Source organism: Bipolaris sorokiniana (genome assembly GCF_000338995.1).
Source record: "Bipolaris sorokiniana ND90Pr unplaced genomic scaffold COCSAscaffold_8, whole genome shotgun sequence".
Lineage (NCBI taxonomy): Eukaryota > Fungi > Ascomycota > Dothideomycetes > Pleosporales > Pleosporaceae > Bipolaris > Bipolaris sorokiniana.
Genome location: NW_006911902.1, coordinates 775,064 through 794,271, shown reverse-complemented (window position 1 = coordinate 794,271; position 19,208 = coordinate 775,064). Strand labels below are relative to the sequence as shown.

The window sequence follows — 19,208 nt, the reverse complement described above, 5'->3', positions numbered from 1 at the left end:
TGATTATTGTGTGCAAAATGATTATTGATGTGTTCAAAAAAGCCATTCCGGCAGCATTGCACGTGAGATTTCTGATGCTCACGACACGTGGGAAGATTTTTCGGTATAATTTGAAAAAAATTCATTAGTACACTAAATCAATATAACCCTATAATCATTTACAAAATCCAAAATTACTCACATCAAATGTGAAATCACGCAAGAAGAGTAATCACATACGCGCCCTCCCATAGCAGTGCCAAGCCCCCGATTCCATCCCGCCCCGCACCCACCAAACCTTCCCACACTCCCCCTCCCTTCCCGTGCGACACCACCACCACCAGATTTACTCAGATGTCGTCCCAATAAGCTCACCATCCAAGCCTCTGCGCCGTCAAACATTGGCATTCTCTTATGCGTGCACAAGCAAAAAGACGAGAAATGGTGGCTGCCCTTGGAATCCTGCTCATTGCCGTGTTTGCCGGGTCGAGCACGGGTAGGACGGCAGGTTTATGGGGAGCGGCGGAGTGGGGGTGGGATGTACACAGTACGAGATACTGTATGATACGGGGGGGGGTCGGGGTGTGAGAATAAGAGAGGGTGTTTTTCGGCGCTTTTTCGTTACCTTTTTTTTAACTTTTGGTTTCTGATACTAGTTTTGGTTTTTGAGTATGCTAACGGGAGTGGTTCACCGGTTTGTTTGTGGTTGTCACGAGGCGGACTTGGGGTTGGCCGGTTTGCCTGGTTTGCCTTGCGAGGCGCGTGTATAAGGTTGACTTTCTAGCTTGCGTGTGTGTTTGCCTTGGGTATACGTGCGTCGGAGCGGATGTTTCTAGGGCGGCGCGGGATGCTTGGGGTGGATGTAGTCATGTGGCTTTTTGTGTAGTTTGGATGCGTGAGGAGGGTGGTGGTAGAGGACTATGATGGTGGTCGTGGCTGTGGTGGCTGTGGTGGTGATTGTGATGGTACTACAAGGTAGTGCTTCGACCGTGGCTTATCGGCGTACTCCGAGGTGATGGAGAACTATGCGTTACCTATGGTAATGTCTTTTGCTCGGAAGATGATATGATAGGTAGGTGTGCTTTTCTCCCGCTTTCGGACGTTTCCCTTTTCGGACCATGAAGTCGTGACAAGGACAATCTACCTTCCCGTCTAGCATACTCCGTCCCTTGTACTATCCGAGTACAGCAGATAGATTCATAGCTTTAGCAGTTTCTTTACATCTACCGTATAGTCTTTTGTCTAGACTCGACATGTCAGATACAAGCTCTGTTGCAAGGCGGTGTGGCCACAGACAGGATTTCACTAGAACAAGAGCGACCTCCATTGATAGCATCTTACCACACCACTTCCATTCAGTAGGGCGAGACCACATGGCTTCCGATTCCTATTGGCTCGCTCAGCATCTTCATTCTGCTTCACGACGTTGGCTGGTATTGGAGTGATACTTGGATACAATAGCATCAGCATCAGCATCGTCAGTCGTCCTTCTATGAGTCATGTTGTATAATGGCCCTGAAATCTGTAATGAAGCGATGAGTTTCTTTCTTCCAACCACATGACTAGAGGGGGTGTCTGGGGTTGCACATAGGAAAAAAGAAGCTTACAAAAGGGAAAAGGGCACGTTCGGATGTGCCCCTTGCTACCCTTTTTGTGGGGCAAGACAAGATGACATTGCAGGCTTTGGGTAAGGCAATTCGGGCTTATCCAAATGTTCTTTGCTTCATAATTTTTCCTTTTTGCCTTCGTGGGGGGAGAAGAGACGGAGTATATAACTTTGGTGGTGGGATGGTTAGTTGATTTTAATATCTCTGCAGTTGCTTATATCATCGTTTACATCATTGGGATTGAAAATCAAATTCTAGTATCATTATTTCGAAAATCGCTGGTATTTCCATGTAAAAGAGTGTACCTGTCTCTTTACAAGGGGAAACGGCGATACAGTTTACGAATATCGAGTTCTTAAGCACCCCGACCACAACACTTCGTACAACAAGATACCAAAGCAAATTTACTCCTTACACAATTTGACAACTCGGCTTGAATCAATCTTGAATCATAGTATCTTCATCTAAGAGTTGTTTGGATCAATACTACAGTAGTAGCACACGTGCACTTCTACCTCCTCAGTGCATCACCACTATCACTACTACTTCCGCGGCTCCAGTTACTCACAAGTCCTCTCGAAACGGCTTAATGGCTCTCATTCCTTACTCTGGTACGGTAAACGATATGTGGGTGTGCAGTGAGTGTGGGGCTGACAACAACAATTGGGTTGAGCGGTGTCCGATTTGTGGTGAGGGATGGAGACCCTAGAAACAAAGAGAGGGAGAGGGGCGTCTCTACCTTCTGACTATTGTCTCTAGGACAGAGATTGGTTGAACAGAGGTGATGAATGCAGCATTGGAGGCCACGATTGGATTTTTACCGTCTACTGTTCACTGCGGTGCCAATTGGTTCTTTTGTCTTTGGGAACTGTTTCTCTTTTCTGGCAATGTCATTCGTTGTCTTCTTCTATGTTATCATTATATCTTATATTAGACTAGACTAGACTGGGCGTCTGTTACACATCTTCTTTTCAGCTATCAACCCATATCTTGTTTTTCAGTCTGACCCTGCTATTTACCATTGATTTTGAGATGGTTATTTCCATCATGAACGATGCATTAAGATGTCTCAATACAAACCAAGACCTCGGTGCTTGCTGTAGTTGTGGGTTGAGAACGCGACAACGCCGATACAACATATTCTCCCTTCTTGGATTGATTGTGATCAGACCGTGGAGTTGGTCATGATTATCAAGGAAGACAAAGAATGCCATAGGGTCAGTTGTCGAGATAGGTGCGGCCAATCTCGATGGCGTTGTGTTTTCTTTTGCTGTTCCTTGACAGTCTTTGCTGACTTGTACTAGCAACGACATTTAACGTAAACTCGCAGACGATGTACAATGCTACCTTAGGCATATTTCCAGCTGAATTTTGAGTAACCACGTTCCAGCGTTACCTGTAATTCGGGTGTCATTAGCGTTGCACTTGTAATCGATCTGAATGTCACAACGTACACGCTGGCGTGACATCAGATCCAAGAGTTTCACCATGGACCCTTCTTACACGTCTCAACCTTAGACGTGCAGTGTAACCTGATCTGGCCAACTTCAATAGTCTTGTATGCCCGTTTCGCCAGTCAAGACTTTCTCCTTCCCTTCTCCGTCAGAGTCAAAATCACTTTCCATACTCTCGAAATACGCATCCTGTAGGTCCCTTTCCTGCTCGGGGTCATCGTACTTGGGATTGCCATCCACGAGTTTTGCATAGTCAAAGTCGTCGTCTCCGCCTCTTAGAAAGCGCTGTGTCATCTCGTCTATCCACCAGGCCTTGCCCTCCTCCTTGCTCATGGGTATATCGTCCTTGTCCTCTTCTATTATCTCGCCCTGGGGCCCGCGGGTATATGTAAAAAGCGAATTGGGGTCTGGTTGCGACAGCGCATCCTTCTTCGCCTCGGCACGCCACAGGTCTGTCGCCATCTGGCCGGAGAAACCCTTCTTCCGGCCTTCAGCTTCACGTTCAGATGCGGTTTGGAAGCGGCGGATCAGGCGATCGTAGAGTAGAGGGTCGGCGAGCTCGAGAGAAGAGTCGGTAAAGTACTCAGGATGTACTTCGAGGTAGCGCTTGCGCCTGTTCTTGGCCTGGAGTCGCTGCGCCCGCTCGTCCTGTTGCTGTCGTATCTGGTCGCGGAGAAGAGAGTAGTCTACTGTATCCTCCATGGCGACATCTTCATTTGCACTGGTGGGTGTGATGTCGTCGGCGTCGGGATTGTTGTGCGAATCTGCGGGGTGCTTCGCAGCTTCGGGCGCATTCGCAGGTCGTAGAGTAAGAGGCGCCATTGTGGGCGGTGCAGTCAGATATGGCATACTATAATGTCAAAATCCGGCGAATATCCTTCTTCTGTAATCCAGCATGATGCATGGAGAGTGAGGTGGGCGCGGGCGCAAACCGTCCCGCCGCGCTTGGTAATGACGCCACAAACGCGCGCCACAGGAAACAGGGTCCGCAGGGTCCGTCTAGTCGAAACGCGCCCAGTCGAAACAAGACCGCCTTAATGATCGACCGTTTCATCAGACCCGAAGTCAGGAACAGCTGGCCTCCTTGGTTATTAACTTCAACGTCTTCCCAGCTTTTATCCTTCCTCATTCCCTTCTTTGACCCTTGTGCGTCGTCATCGTTGCCCTTATTTTTCTTGTTCTTGTCTGGCTAGATTCGCTGTGCGGATATACGGTCCGTCTATAGTGGAAAAAGAGCTTGGAACTCCTGCCTCATTTACGCGACATCTGGTCTTTTTCGACTGTACATATCTTTTCATTTTGTGGTCATAACTCATCACCTTTCTCTCCTTGAGATCGTGCCCTACGCAAAGAAGACTTTTTCACATCTATCACCATGTCTTCGAAACAAAAGACACAGAAAAAGCCAAAGGCTGCAAACAAAGCAGCGCCACAGACGCAGAGGGCCCCAGCATCAACAATCCTTCTAAACGTGGGCCGAGCAGCAGCACTTCTCCTCATCGCCGGTTTTGCTTCTCCAGTCTCTCAGCTAAATCTATCGCCCGTCTATGGATCCATTCCTGCATCGCTGCATCACCAGCGGACCATGACCATTGTTGCTGTGGCAGCTTTGTTGGTCCGACGAGGACTCAAGAGCTATGTATCTGCAAATGTGTCCCAATACATCGCTGTGGTTGCGTACTGGACCCCCGTCATACAGTTTCTCCTCTTCCCATACAGTGAAAAGATGGGAATTGAGTATGGACCTATGGCAATTGAGTTGTTGACATACTTTCCGTTGCTTTTCTTGTCAATCTTCGCTGCTGCCGATCTACTCGAATGCATCGATATCAGTGGCTTGAATCCCTCTCCGTTGAAGGAGATTGTCATTCCTACTGCTTCATACTTTGCTGTTTCCACCACAGCCAAGATCAGCAGCGCTTTCATCCCAAGCTTCATCGGCACATCGGTCTACTTCACTCGCATTGGCTTTCAGATGCTGCTCGCATCCGTATCTGCCTTCTTCAGCCCCTCACGCGTCATTCTGCTTGCGTTCCCTGCTATCTTGCATACGCTTTGGACCAACCCACACCATCCGTCAACTCACGGACTTCAATTGGCCAACTCGACTCTCCAAGCAACGCAAAACTATACCCTTCTTGCTCGACAGGAATCAGTCACCGGCTACGTTTCAGTGGTTGAAAGCCAATCTGAAAGTGCCTTCCGTCTCCTTCGATGCGACCACTCCCTTCTAGGTGGCGAATGGCTCGTCACCCCAGAAGCATATGCCAAAGGCCAGCGACAGCGCGAGTCTATCTTCGCCGTCTTCGTTTTGCTCGAAGCTGTCCGACTTATCGAACCCCCCGTCGCATCTATCCCAGCTGTAGACGAGAGCAAGAAATCCGCCCTGGTCATTGGTCTCGGAATTGGCACTGCGCCCAACGCCCTGATTGCTCACGGTCTCAACACCACTATCGTTGAACTCGACCCCGTAGTCCACTACTACGCAACTAAGTACTTCAACCTCAGCCCCAACCACAATGCTGTCATTGCCGACGCTACCTCCTATGTGGCCGAGAAGTCCGTCTCTGCCCCCGGAAGCTACGACTACATCATCCACGACGTCTTCACCGGCGGTGCAGAGCCTGTATACCTCTTCACCACCGAGTTTATGCAAGGGCTGTACAACCTCCTCAAGGACGACGGCTTCGCAGCCATCAACTACGCCGGCGACCTCACTCTCGGAAGCACGCGCCTGGTCCTCAACACCATCCACGCCATCTTCCCCGCCTGCCGCATCTTCCGCGATTCCCCCGCCTCCGAGGAGCGCAAGGATGGCGACGCCGATTTCATCAACATGGTCATCTTTTGCGTCAAGAACGACCATGGTCGCGGAAAAGAAGGAATTCGTTTCCGCAACGCGAAGCCTGCTGATTACCTGGGTAGCATTGCGCGTCGCAACTTTTTGCAGCCACAGGAGAATCTTGAGGTCAAGTATGAGTATGTGCCCAAGGAGGATGGGGGTAAGGTTATGGGAAATGCGGATGTGGGTGAGTTGGAGAAGTTTCACAAGGATGGTGCGGTTAGTCATTGGAAGATTATGAGGACTGTACTTCCTTCTGGTGTTTGGGAGATGTGGTAGGAGAAGTTTGGGTTGTGTGGTTGTTTGTGAGAGGGAAATGGAGAAGTTAGAGTGGGAGAGATAAGCGAGTTGTGGGAAGTTGCAGAGGAGATTCTGCCGTATATAGTTACATAGACGATATTGTTGTTTGCTCGAATTACAGTATATTTACTAGTTGCACAGCGTACAGCTTCGATAAATTGAACGTTCATCTTTTTCTTGGTTTCTTGTCAAACTCCCTTCACATCTAATCCGAAAATGGTTTCAGCAATGCTCAACTGGTACTGAATTACCCAAGAAAGGTCTCCCGTTCCTGGGCATCATTAAAGGCGATTTGATACGGCGGTTTCTTGTTGAAATAACAGAACTTGAATGTAATACACAACGCTTAAAAGTTTCGACGTGTTGGATGTAGTACCTATTGCTTTTTTTTCAACCCTTGAAGTCACTCTAAAAATACGACATGCATAAACTGGCGATGAGTAATCCCAGCAGTCATTGAACAGCCAATTCATTATTCATAATAAAGAAGATGCCAATGATAGGGTACGCCAATTGTATATCTACTATGAGATATACATATTTCATCTCCGTTTAGTGAGGCTCAGATCCGAGATTAATACCACACCTTCATTTCTATCCTGCCCGTCTTTCACGATCCACATATGATCATCTACTTAGATTCCTCACTCACGTTACATTCACATCAAATCACCCCTGCAAACATAATATTCTCATATCCTCACCTTTGCTTTCCGCTACACAAGTATATAGCAGTAGTATAATCATCAGTATCGCTATGAAGTGTTCTACAGTGCATAGTGCCTGCTGGTAGTAGAATGCGTAGACTCATAAGGAGAAGTGGGTGAGAAGGTATATGGAATGTACATTCAGTTACACCGAAACTGATTGAGATGGTATCTCGCTGTACAACAGATGTGCTAGTTCAAGTACACTTGAAGCTTTCAGATAAAGCAGGACTTGGTATACGAAGTATTTATCAGAAACGTACGGGAGTTATGTTGCTAAGCTTACAGATAAAGAGGCCGGTATCAAAGCTGACTGTACTGCTCTATTTTGACTGTGTATCTTTGAGAAAAAAAAAGGCAAAAGAACCCCCTCTGAATCACATGACGACCTACAACATAAGAATGTGTAGTGCGACTACTACCCCAGCTTAACTAGCTGCCTGCAGGAGGAGATTATGTGGAGATAGCAGATCAGCTTAGTCGATCAATAAACGTACGACTAGTAAGTCAAGCTGAAAGCCGTAAACATTCCTAGCTACATCAACCGGTGACATATCTCCTCTCTCCAACCAACCCAAACACGACAACTCCTTCCGAGAACCACCACACCTCTTACCTCCGAGGCCGAAAAACGCACTCCTCCCACGGCCCTAAGCAAGCCATGCTTTGCTCGCATCGGTCCTACTACGTTGGTGAAAAAAAACCAGGAAATACCTCTTTTTTTTCTTCTCCCCAAAACGCCCGGAATCTCTTGATCGGTGAGTTACGTAGTTATACTAATCCAACCCACGAGGGAAGCTATCACGCTTTGTACAACGCGGCCGTAGGCCCTTCCCCTCCCCTCAAACCCGCTCTCCCGCGTGGCGTACGCACGCACGCACGCCCACCAGCAAGCACAACAAAACCGCCCTACGCAAACGGCCGCTTAGCCACTAAGAAAACGAAAGCAAAAAACAAAAAACAAAAAAGCGGTAGGTTCACCCTTCTTACCTCACCCCTACGCTCTTCGCGCCCAACGCGCAAAAGAAGAGAAAAAAAAAAGATGTGCTTGATAATATCTCTACGTATACGCCGTTATTCCGGTGAAAAAAAAAGGCTCCATCAAACCCCATTCCTTCTATTTACTATTTCCATCTCCATTAATCACATTGCCCGCGTATAGTCCCCTTCCCCTTGCGCTCCTCATACATATCCTCACCGGACCCGACCTAAACGCCCCCCCTCCATCACATCACATCACATCACATGCCACGCTACTTACCCTCGCACTTGTAACCCCAATCTAACACTAGCGCTGCACGCACATGCTAAACACGCCAAACTACTAGCACTAAACTTCCGGGTGTGTAAGTAGGCATACGTGCGTATGCCGTATATGCATTAAAGCGTGACAAAAGAAAGGTAATAAGCCTTTTAGTTGACGCGGCTTGATCGCGATAAGCGCTGGCTGGGCGGAATCTTGATTTTCCTAGAACATGGGCACTTGGGTGATTGGATTGGGTGGTGTGTGTGTGTGTGGCACATGCAATGCAGGGTGTATGTGTGTGAGAGAGAGAGATTCGTGCATGCATGCATGAATAGTTTTGCACCTATACTGTGTAGAGAGAAAGAGAGAGAGAGCGGGGAAGGGAAAGGCGGTAGGTAGCAAAAAGGCGTGGGGCGTGTTTGATCGGCGGTAGTAACTAGGGTTTTTACTGTATGCGTATGGATGTCCATTGTTCGGTTGGAGAAGACGGGGGAGGTGAAGCTGTGTGATTGAGACACATTTCTGGATCGTCGGGGTTGGGACACGTGTATTGTGCGGGATTTACTAGGGGATGCGTTGCTTTGTGCCGTTGCTTGAGTCTTTGCTTGAGGGTTAGGATGGAGCGTGCGCTGCGTTTGCCGTGTGCGTGTAATATGCGAGGGAAAAAGCAAAAACAGACAGACGGTATGGGATACTGCAGAGAGAGGGATCGTGGCATGTGGGGAAGACGATGTGCCCCGTTTGAGGGCCGCGCCGCGGGGGGGGGAGGGGTCCAGAAATAAGGTTTGCAACGTTGTACCGTACATGTTCTTTTCCACTGCTTCTTTGGTTGCGTTGCTTTTTGTGGCTTTGCCATGTTTGCGGGTAATAATGACAGCTGAAATGTTTACGAATTTGGTGAGGCAATTTGTGCAAAGGTATTGGTATTTTCGTTTAAGCTGACACCTCTGCAGTTTCTGCCTTTACCGTATTCAAGTGCCGTTGCACTATTGCTCCATGCTACGCGAAAAACACGAACCATTTACGTGAACATGACTGGTACGGCTCTTCCCGGCATCCTTCTCTCCTCGCTGTAGTCTAGTTAGCGACAAAACGAGGGCATGCGACGCATCAAGAAAGAGAAAGACAAAAAATGACAGGATTGCGCAATGGACCCCATGGTGCGCCTCGAGGCGAGTGCGGGAGGCGGGAATCAGAAAGTCGGGCAGCGGCGTGTTTTGACCGCTATTTTCCTCTTGTTTTCCGCATGTTACTTGACCTGCAGGCCGGACAAGTCGCGTGACGTGAGCAAACGGTTTACATTGGGCGGTGGAACAGAACACATGAGTAGGAAAAAAACGTGGTTTGTGAGGCTTGCCAGATTACTTTTTGCTTGGTACCCCGCTGACGTTGATAAGCGTCAGAGGCGCTAACAAGGCGATATGCAGGGTATCTTCGGCTTTGCTGGATTAACATCTCCGATTTGCTGCTGACTGTGTTGACTGAATGGTGATGCTGCACCAATGTGTACTACATTTGCATGGTGTGCGATAGGTACCGCGTCAGTTGGTCGCATATTCCTCTTGGGGAACACGAGCAGCATCTCGCTCAAGCTTGCCACTTACTCTCAAGTGACGTCGCCAGCGGATCAACCTTGAACTAATTCTCCTCCGCCCCTCCTTACGCCCCGCTTTTCGAAATGCCCAAGAAGACGCTGCGGAAAGACAAAACCACGTCCAGGTGCGACACGCGGCCTTATGCCATGCCGATATTCTGGCCGCAGCCTACCATTGCACCCACGTTGTCACCACGAGACATCCGCTTTGCTCGTCAGATGGGCTGCGATGTCAACCCACAAGTAGCTTCGTTTTCTTAGGTGGAGATCCTCCACCTCTGTGATGAAATGCAGTCCCATGTCTGGGCGGCCACAAATCTAGATCTCGCCCGGTGATTGGGTCAGACAACCCTGGACCCAGCGATACAGCGTGTTGACTCTGGCTACCGGAGATGGATGCGTCTAGCGAAAAATTGCCAAGCTGGTACTGCAGCCAGTTGCACATGTTGACAAGGCTGGTGTTGGCTGGGCGGACACCTCGCTTCTTGGACTGCTAGACGCTCCTGCCCTTTCAAGTCACGCCACCTGTTTCTTCTGCCTGTCCAACTCTCACGACATGTGTCCCAATCCTGTTCCCATGCTTGCTAAGACGACACAAACAATCAATTGTCCTGCGCCAACGCTTGTGCCGCACCCTCCTCGTGCGGCTCGGCAACATGTCGGACAAACGGCCAACCCCCCCCCCCCCAAGCGCGCCCCCCGGAAATTTATGCCCCATATGTATTGACGGAGCTAGAGTCGACGGATGCTTGCAATGTGTCAAGGTAACGTCGTCAGAGCCGCGGCGGCGATTGAGCGGAAGATCACCAGGGGCTACTTGTTAGACGCTTGCGCCATGCGGCCGAATCAAGCGCGCTGATCTTCAATCCTGGGTCCATCGGCACTTTTCTGTAGGGCCACCAATTGCAACTTTGGTTCACGGCACACGGGTACGATAAGCAATGTGCAACCGGTGGCAATCGAAGCAGGAGCCATGGGAACCAAAATTTGCAGGGGAGCTTGGCATCGTGGCATTCGCTATCTGCTCGGTGCATGCTGTCTGCCGTCTGTGGATAAGACGATCGGCATGCTGCTACTACTACCACTACTACTCGAAAAGAAGAATGCTGCGCATCAAACGCGCAAAGATAACAGACTGCGAATGGTACCCCGCCATACTCGCGCCAATGCAATGCGATAATTATGGTATAATAGTGAGCAATATACAGGGGGACATGGTCATCGTTCGCCCATGTCAAAACGGTGGGTAAATGCCTTCCCAACCTTATTCTCAGGCTTAGGAGGAACATGGTGATGCAGATACTTCTTAGGTGCGGCCGTTCTTGCACTTGACGCCTTGGAGGCATCAAAAGTAATCTTGGGCTCCTCGTAGGATTCCGGACAGCAGCAGCCAATATTCTTGATGCAAGTCGTCTTGAGCACATCGCGGATCGTGATGCGCTGCGACGGAATGGGATGTAGCATCTTCAGTATCAAACGTTTGATCGACGGGGGCTCGATGAGACTGAATAGTTTGCCGCACTTGGGGTGGCCGTCGGGGCCATCGAAGATCTGTCCGTCCGGATGGGCTTGCAGCCATTGGTCCCAACCCTTTTTGAATCGCGCGTAGTACTCGAACTCTGGCTTGGCAGCTTGCCATGGACAGCCACCAAATGTCATGGTCAAGTAGACAATGGCAGTTGACCATATATCCAGCGGTCGGGGGTCGTAGCTGTGATCCTTTTGTAGCACTTCGGGAGCAATGTACGGCAGACTGCCGCAGATGCCAGGGGCTGAAAGACGAATGTGTCCCATATTTTTGCCGCATTCTCCGCCAGAAGCGCGCAGGCCAGGATGCTCGCCGCTAAAGACTTCGGCAACGCCAAAATCCGAGATTTTCAGATGGCCTTCCTTGCTGAGAAGCAGGTTTTCCAGCTTGATGTCTCGATGGGCTATGCCGTGGCTGTGCAGGTAGTCGACGCCGCGGAGAAGTTGCTTGAAGAAGCACAGTCGGTCATCCCGGCTATAGTACCCTTCAGGCCCACCGGCAAAGAGCTTACGCTCTACGAGCGAGTAGATTTCGCCATATGTGCAAAACTCCATGACGTGATTCCAGCGGCCGCGGTTGGTGCACAGGCGAACAGTTTCGACAATGTTGGGATGATGCAAACTCTTTGCAATGCTGTACTCGGACTTGATCTTGAGCACGTAGTCTTCTTCGGTCTCGTCCTTGTCTCTCTCTCGAAATTCCTTGACTGCAACCAAATCCTCCTCCCTGGTAATGCCTCCCCTTCGCGCCATGATTCGGACTTCAGACGTTGCCCCCTTGCCCAGTATCCTCCCTCTTTTCCCCGGCATCAGGCTCGAGCTCTTGAATTCCTTATCTAGTTCACACCAATCTATGATGAAATCATCGGGCAGGTTGATGCTGAGGCGTCGTGCCTTCATGCCTACGCCCTGGGCGGCAGGCTTTGAGAAGGTCGCCAGCATACCAGCAGTAGGCTTTTCTGTGCTCTCGCCGATTCGTGGCACTTGTTCTGTGCTGGCCGACCGCCTCCGCAGGAAACCAGTCTTTTTGGTAGTGGTGACACTTCCACTTCCAGCCCAGGTGATGCCAGGCCTGGGTCTGGTCATGTTTCCTGGACCGGTAGAGGATACGGGCTTCTTGCCAAGCTCTGGTCTTTTGTCGGTCGAGGGCCTGCTGCTAGTCGAGCCAGACAAGGGCGGAGAACTTGCACGAGAGGACCTATCGGAGCGTCTGGTTAGAGAAAAAGTACTTAACCTCTTGCTCTGGCGAGGAATGTCGACGGCCGGGGTCGACAACTCGGCTGGGCCATCGATGCCAGTCTTGACAATGTAGGTGTCGGTGTCTGGCTTTGTTTTTGGAGACCTGCTTGGCGTGGAGAGATTCGACGTCTCTAATTGACTGGCGCCGTCCTTTGATGCGTGGCTTCTGTGCAATTTGCCACGGAGCAGACTTCCGACACGCTTGCCCAGTCCACGCCTCTCGGGCGGCGACTCACGCTCAGGCGGGTGAGATGTGTGGGTGTCTGGCGGGGGGAGGGCATCTTCATGAGAAGACTTTGATGGCATGTCGCTGGGTAGCGGGCGTGGGGTAGCGAAGACATCGTCTACCGAATCATCGTCCGGGAAAGGGTGGTGAAAAGACGGACCATCGCTGGTATGGCTGGTGGGAGTGAGAGGCTCGGCAGGCTCGCTGGCGGTGCCTGTGCTCTCGTCCTCCTCTTCAATGGCAAAACGGTGGCTCTGGGAGCGTGAATCGCGATGATGCAGGCGGTCGGAGAGGGTTGGCTCGTCAAAAGAAATGGATAGTTGGCGCGGCTGTTCGGCGAGCACGGGCATGGCGAGTGGGGAGAGAGGGTTTGTGCAGGTCCGATTGGCGAGCAAGCGGGCGTGAATGGGTGTAAGAGAGTGAAGGGGGGAGGGCTGCAGGGCCTAGTGCTTGTGGTTAGGCTCGTTGGAGTGGGCTGGGGCAGTGGTAGCAGGAAGCCTCGAGCGAACTGCAGTCGTGCAGGTAGAGGGCGGGCAACAAGAGCGGCGTGTGGTAAAAGTGTTGGGCTCGTGGCAAAGCCATTCACACAACGTAAAGGAAACAAGCGTGCAAAGGCGCGGGTGGGTGTTGGCCGGGCGAGGGCGCCGGGCAGGGGATGGGATGGGATGAGATGGGATGGGATGAGATGGGATGGGACAGGGTGGGGACCAAAGTAGCGGCAGCAGTTTGGGGGAGAAGGGGAGGGAGAGGGAGAGGGAGAAAGAAGTTGAGCTTGGGGAATACGACGATAATTTCCCCCAGATGGCGCAGGCGGTGATGGCCCCTAGAGATGCAGAGGGAGCAAGGGCAGCCAGGGATTAGGGCTTTGATATGTGCGCACTGCAGGACCCTCGACCCTCGACCCTCGTCACGCTTGGCTGCTCTTCCCCCCACAGCAGGACAGGGCAGGGCAGGGCAAGCCAGGCGGAGGGGGGACTTGAATAGTAGCCGACTACTTACTAGGCCATGCTAGGCGGGTAGCACACTGGGCTAGGCCGGCCTGCTAAACTCTCTGGCGCAATGCATCCATCTCATCCCTCGCTCCACTGCTTCATCCATCCACCCATCCACCCATCCATCCAACCCGCCGACGCCCGCCCCGCCGCCTCCGCCGCCGCCAAACCCCCACCCCCCAGCTGCACGCCGTATGCACCTCTTGCGACACCTCCAGCTGGCGCCCTCGCTCAGCACCCTCACCGCGGGCCCTCTGGTCGCCGGCCGTGCTGGGTCACCTGTGGCATCGTCATCCATGTGTGCCACGAGACAGACTCATGACTGACGGCGCTCGCTGTCGGGATGGCCAGTAGGGATGGCTGTCTGTCTGTCAGTACTATGTCGCTGACTGGCAGGGCGGGACGCCGTCACTGCAAAAATGCCGCACGACATGGCACTCACACTCTGGATGTCGGCCGGGGCTGGGCTAGGCCGTGGCGGGCGTCAGCAGCGTGCTTCGCATCGCCGTGCCATATAGACAGTAGGTACATGCGGACATACGTAGGTAGCGAGGTAGTGTGGACATGGCCGCCTCGAGTGTAGTGTAGTCGACTTACGCACTCATGTATTGGCCTGGCAGGCTAAGGGCCGGTGCTAAGGCCCTGTGCTCAGGCCCCCTGCTTCCGCCCAACCGCCATTCGCTGCCCTCGCGAACCTGTCTCTCCGCCCATGTGTGCGCATGGATGGATGTACTATACATATATACATGCGTAGAACTGTACTTACATACATGCAACATACAGCCAGCCAAGCACACATGGACACGGAGGTGTGGCTGCACTTACGGCATGCTGCCCACGGCCTTGTTGTCCAGCTTAGCTTGTCCAAAAGCTTGCACGGCCCTTGACCTCCTCATACGACAACGGGCCAAGTAGCCACGAATGTAAACGAGAATAAGCCCATCCCCCCCGCGCCGTGGTCAACTGCTCGCTCTGATGACCACGCTGCCCACACTACTGTCGTCATCGGCACACGCTCCATAGTGCTCCCCCAACCTCTGCGCACGCACGCTCACGCTGCTTGATTACCAGCGCCCTCGAAATAGCGGGGTCAGCGTCGTCTCCTGCAGCCCGCGTCCTGACACGGCTCCCGATGACAAGCATATGCACTGCATCGGCTTTTGCTTTGAAAAGCATTCGTGTCAACACCGCCCCGCCTCTGCCCCCCCACGCGTCCACGAACCCGTCCGACATGTCGCGCCTCACTCTTACCTACCTACTCTCTCTCCGCTTCTCACACTACTTGTTTATTGGGTATGCCACCCTCAGAGCGGTGAGTTTCACACAGACTTGTAGTCAACCGACTGGTTTCCTCATCCCTCGCTTCCCCACCCGCACGCGCGCACACACACACACACACACGCTGCACCTGCAGTAGTGCCCTGCTGCTTCTTCTGACCGCAGCCTTTGCATTTGCCTCGCCTGCGAGCCCCGGATTCCTAGCCCATGGGGTTTGGCGAGATCGACGGGAAATCATCACACCAATTCCTTCGCCTCCACGCATGCTGTCAACATCGGGTACAACTCACTTGACTCCTAACCCGTTTGCGCTCTGTACCTAGGCACAGACCTTACAACCCACCCACACCGATCCCGATAGAGTAACAATCTAACAAAATACCGCACATGGTACAAGCTCCAGTCATTCGCCTAAATCCATTCTTCCCACCGATTTGCACCTGTCTGCATCTCTCTTGCCTTGGCAGTTTCCACCAATGTAAACGTAAATTGCTTTTACTGTAACCCCCCTTGGCACGCTGGAGGAACTCAGTTTCCGCGCTTGGCACTCAACAGTTAGCCGCCTTTGCTTCTTTCGCCAATCTGGACGACATAGATATCCTGTGTATGTGTATACCTACGCTCAATCATGACTCACCGGTTTCGCAATTGCCATCAAATTCTCCATGCAGGGCACATCTTTCTTGGCTTGATCACCACACTCTCGAAACTCGTCCGAGATGAGATGATTGACATCCACCGTCATAGTACTGTCCCTATCTCTCGCTCTATGTCACATCTGCAGCAATGTAACCTAAGAAACTCTAAAACCTCAACACACCAAAGCACTTGAGCCAAGATGTTACTACTACTACTACTACTACTACTACTACACCACACATACGCACACGCACACACCAACCACTCGACACAACCCGCCAAGACGCCTTACTTCTTCATCATCGCGGAAGCCGGGCTTGTCACCAACAAGATTCCAATGCCAACAAACTCAAGCTACTAGCCTCCATCCCCCGTCACACTCCCGATTTCCTTTTCGGGGCCTCTCTCAGTCCCGACCAGCGTACAGCTTGCGCGGAAACAACCTGCCAAGCTGATCTACTCATCTTGGCAACGATCATGTGTCATGGACTCCCCCTCCTGCTTTAGGCGCGAGATCTGCACTTTTCCGCTGCACAACACCTTCGACGGGTGACATCCGGCCCTCGTACTCTGGTCTTGGCTTTTTTCTTCCCGCCTACTGACGTATGGCCCAGTAGCTTGTTTTTTGCAGTTCCCGCACATCGCTGTAACCCCCTCTCTCCTCCCCCCTTTCCCGACACTGGATAAATGTTTGGTTCGTATGCTTGGGATATTTTGTGCAGCATATCATTAACCGTTGACTTTTTTTCTTCTGGTCCGTTGAGAAAGGCTAACGGGGAGGCAGGCGGTCAGGAGTGTGACTAACTACAGTTACCTTATCTTTGTCTCTATTTCTTCTTTTTTTGTGAAGAGACACTAGAAAGTGACAAAGATGTGGGGAGCCCGAGATGTGGTTTGTAGTTTCCAAATGTCACATACCGGATATCAGGATGACTTTGGAGAAAAGGGGAGAGCAAAGCAACAAACGGATAAAAGGAAAAAAGGGGGGAGGCAGAATTACCTGGTAGATTGAGTACGTACGTCTGACACCGATATTCAGCCATACTACGTAGTACCACTCACGTGCTCATTGTTACAACGATAACCATGATTTACCCGATACTGGCAGGTCGGGTTGCAACTTCTTATTCTTTCCCAGGAAACAATAAGACGATATATTTCACGTGCAACAGACATGAACCCATTGAAGCAATGATCATGACATGATGATCTAGCCCATCTTAATGCTACAGAAAAGGGCACAAGACTCTATAGAAAACAGAGAAACATCTATTTCCCCCATACACGAGCGAAACACACCAACTCAGACTCAAAAAGTCACTATTCTCTTCTTCACTGCCCATATCACATCATACTATATATATACATAAAACGAGCCAACTGAGCCCCTTACACACCGCCCTCCCCCCTACTTCCCATACCATTGCTCCCCACCCTGACCCCCTCCTTCTTCACATACGTCATCTCACTCGACGGCACAACCACCCACTCCCTTTCATCCACGATCCTGTCCAGTCCACAACTACTACTCTTCCACCCCTCACCCCTCATCCCCCTCGCCACCTTCCACGCCCCCGCAATGACATCGTTAACGCCCACGCCCCCAAACTGACTCCCCACGACCCTCAGTCTCCCCTTGAACTCCGCCGAGATACCCTGCGCGAAGTCCTTCATACGCTCGCTATACCCCAGCGTATACTGCGGAATACAATTGCGCGCGAGATTCGCAATGTGCGCCGTTGGCTCCGCCGTGATACCTAGATGCCTCTTGATCACGCTCCTGGCCATTTCCACACCTTCTTCTTCAGAGGGATACTCGGTCCAGCCGTCCCACCAGTGGCCGCCGAGCATGACGGTGAGTTTGGTGCCCGAGGCCGTGTCTTGACCTTTGATGGCGGACGAGTCGAAAATTACGCCGAGGGCGCGCTCCGGGTTTTGGGTAAAAGGGACGGATTGTGGGATTAGGTAGCCGAAGCCTTCGACGGGGAGGAGCGAGGGAGAGGGGAAGAAGAGATTGATGGTCATGACGGTGATGGAGGGGGTGAGGTCTTGGTTGCTGAGGGTGGAGATGGCCGTGTCGAAGGTAGAGGTTGTTGTTGAGCCTTCGTTCTGTGTCACGGTGTTAGTGGTTTGGGGAGGTTTGCTAGAAGGGGAATAGAACGTACGCCAGAAACGATTTCTATGCCTGGTTGGCCGTTGTTGGAAAGTGGTTTGAAGGATTGCACAGGCGATTCTGTCTTGATTTCGACGTTTCCCCTTGCTTCTACGGCGTCCTGCAACGCCCGAACCAACTGCTGCAGACCGTTCCTTAACGTGAACATGCTGGTCTCCTGTAGATTTCTCGCAAAGTCGAGTTCTAGATCAATCTCCTCGTTCATGGCTCGCGTATGTTCCAGATCCAGGGGGTGAACAAGTGTAAGCTGCTCCGGCCGCGGGTCTTCATTCTGCATGCGAAAGAAACCTCCCAGCGCATTTCCATATCGTCCTTCCAATTCCCAAGCCAAACTGAGCAGTGATTTTGCGCTGAGTTGCCAGATATCGCCCGCGTATATTCCATGAAACACAGCCGAGACAAGATTATCCGCTATCCTCTTATCCACCCTTCGAGCAAGGAACGATCCCACAGTCTCATCCGTCATAGAATCCGGTCTCTTTGGCTTCATCGGCTCAGTAACCATGCCCATTGCACCACTCAGTATGCCCGTCCGCCACAGTGCAAAAAAGTCCGCAAGCGACGGGCGCTCAGAGGGCAGCCGATTCAGCTGATCAGGATAATATATAAACCGATTCTTCGCTCCAGGCTCACTTTTCTTCGTATACGTAATATCGTTGACGAGACCGAGATCTTGAACCTACAACACAAAAAAAACACCAAGTCAGCACATGAAAAAACTAGCAAAGAGAGTGAGAAATTGAGAGAGCATCTCTTGTCCCAAAAGAACAAAAAAAAACACGCACCAAACCCGCAGTAACAATCGCATTCCTCAGCGCCCTTGGCCCCAATTCAAAAAGCACACTGCCAGACTTTCCATCTTGGCCTTGTACTTGCACCCGCCGACTCTGGATCCACCCACCCGTCTCCTTCCCCGCTTCAAATAGCGTAACCTTGCTGTGCGGAAACTCCTTTGAGAGAAAGTACGCGCTGCAAAGACCGCCAATGCCGCCACCCAGCACAGCAATGCGCTCAGGGTACGAGGATTGGTATCGACATTGTCGAGAAAGCAGTAGCGTGGACGAAGCAAGCAGCGGGCGGCTGCGCGGGTGGAAGTGGGATGATGATGATGGCGATGCGAGTACAGGGCGTGCAGCAACAGTCTTCAGCGTCTTCTGCGAGACATTCTGGAACCGCATTGCCGGTCAATTGGGTCGCAGAGGAAGAAAGAAAGGGGGGAAAGGGAGCGGTTTCAAGCGACCGGAATGTTGAGAGCCATATGTTATGTTTAAGTGTACATATAAGTATAACCAGTCTTTCTTTGCGTCCCGCCGGCGTCGGGGACTTTGGGCGGGTTCGCCAAAATGCCAGAAGCTTTGACCACCTGCTGCCGTCATTGATTCCAGACAACCCCCGGTCGGTGGTT

The 19,208-nt window shown here is 51.6% G+C and overlaps 7 protein-coding genes across 7 annotated transcripts; 2 read left to right on the top strand and 5 right to left on the bottom strand.

Annotated features, from left to right (window-relative positions):
• Positions 1–2,459: 2,459 nt before the first annotated feature.
• On the bottom strand, positions 2,460–3,045 carry COCSADRAFT_330304 (uncharacterized protein). The gene is made up of 2 exons (XM_007702520.1): positions 3,041–3,045; positions 2,460–2,982 (listed from the first exon to the last, which is right to left on the bottom strand). The coding sequence occupies exon 2, from the start codon at positions 2,897–2,899 to the stop codon at positions 2,558–2,560; it is 342 nt and encodes a 113-aa protein (XP_007700710.1). The 5' UTR covers positions 2,900–2,982; positions 3,041–3,045; the 3' UTR covers positions 2,460–2,557.
• Positions 3,046–3,133: 88 nt separating this feature from the next.
• Positions 3,134–3,862, bottom strand: COCSADRAFT_91639 (uncharacterized protein; the record flags this gene model as incomplete). Its single annotated transcript, XM_007702519.1, has 1 exon — positions 3,134–3,862. The coding sequence occupies one exon, from the start codon at positions 3,860–3,862 to the stop codon at positions 3,134–3,136; it is 729 nt and encodes a 242-aa protein (XP_007700709.1).
• A 225-nt stretch (positions 3,863–4,087) lies between these two features.
• On the top strand, positions 4,088–6,346 carry COCSADRAFT_37435 (uncharacterized protein). Its single transcript, XM_007702233.1, has one exon. The coding sequence runs from the start codon at positions 4,416–4,418 to the stop codon at positions 6,159–6,161; it is 1,746 nt and encodes a 581-aa protein (XP_007700423.1). The 5' UTR covers positions 4,088–4,415; the 3' UTR covers positions 6,162–6,346.
• Positions 6,347–9,072: 2,726 nt separating this feature from the next.
• COCSADRAFT_37434 (uncharacterized protein) lies at positions 9,073–9,566 on the top strand. The gene has a single exon (XM_007702232.1). It carries the CDS (start codon positions 9,284–9,286, stop codon positions 9,545–9,547), a length of 264 nt encoding a protein of 87 aa, XP_007700422.1. The 5' UTR covers positions 9,073–9,283; the 3' UTR covers positions 9,548–9,566.
• Positions 9,567–10,713: 1,147 nt separating this feature from the next.
• Positions 10,714–13,311, bottom strand: COCSADRAFT_330256 (uncharacterized protein). The gene has a single exon (XM_007702518.1). The coding sequence runs from the start codon at positions 13,069–13,071 to the stop codon at positions 10,948–10,950; it is 2,124 nt and encodes a 707-aa protein (XP_007700708.1). The 5' UTR covers positions 13,072–13,311; the 3' UTR covers positions 10,714–10,947.
• A 430-nt stretch (positions 13,312–13,741) lies between these two features.
• COCSADRAFT_330260 (uncharacterized protein) lies at positions 13,742–14,320 on the bottom strand. Its single transcript, XM_007702517.1, has 2 exons — positions 14,156–14,320; positions 13,742–14,073 (listed from the first exon to the last, which is right to left on the bottom strand). The coding sequence occupies exon 2, from the start codon at positions 14,009–14,011 to the stop codon at positions 13,751–13,753; it is 261 nt and encodes an 86-aa protein (XP_007700707.1). The 5' UTR covers positions 14,012–14,073; positions 14,156–14,320; the 3' UTR covers positions 13,742–13,750.
• Positions 14,321–16,825: 2,505 nt separating this feature from the next.
• Positions 16,826–19,097, bottom strand: COCSADRAFT_37429 (uncharacterized protein). The gene is made up of 3 exons (XM_007702231.1): positions 18,589–19,097; positions 17,796–18,482; positions 16,826–17,739 (listed from the first exon to the last, which is right to left on the bottom strand). The coding sequence occupies exons 1-3, from the start codon at positions 18,979–18,981 to the stop codon at positions 17,020–17,022; spliced, it is 1,800 nt and encodes a 599-aa protein (XP_007700421.1). The 5' UTR covers positions 18,982–19,097; the 3' UTR covers positions 16,826–17,019.
• Positions 19,098–19,208: the final 111 nt, after the last annotated feature.

Coding starts and splice junctions, on each gene's coding strand:
- COCSADRAFT_37434 (XM_007702232.1), top strand. CDS start 9,284: ATGGACCCCATGGTGCGCCTCGAGGCGAGTGCGGGAGGCGGGAATCAG.
- COCSADRAFT_37435 (XM_007702233.1), top strand. CDS start 4,416: ATGTCTTCGAAACAAAAGACACAGAAAAAGCCAAAGGCTGCAAACAAA.
- COCSADRAFT_37429 (XM_007702231.1), bottom strand. CDS start 18,981: ATGCGGTTCCAGAATGTCTCGCAGAAGACGCTGAAGACTGTTGCTGCA. Junction 18,483..18,588: donor CGATTGTTACTGCGGGTTTG/GTGCGTGTTTTT, acceptor TTTGTGTTGTAG/GTTCAAGATCTCGGTCTCGT. Junction 17,740..17,795: donor GCATAGAAATCGTTTCTGGC/GTACGTTCTATT, acceptor ACCGTGACACAG/AACGAAGGCTCAACAACAAC.
- COCSADRAFT_330260 (XM_007702517.1), bottom strand. CDS start 14,011: ATGGATGACGATGCCACAGGTGACCCAGCACGGCCGGCGACCAGAGGG.
- COCSADRAFT_330304 (XM_007702520.1), bottom strand. CDS start 2,899: ATGTCGTTGCTAGTACAAGTCAGCAAAGACTGTCAAGGAACAGCAAAA.
- COCSADRAFT_330256 (XM_007702518.1), bottom strand. CDS start 13,071: ATGCCCGTGCTCGCCGAACAGCCGCGCCAACTATCCATTTCTTTTGAC.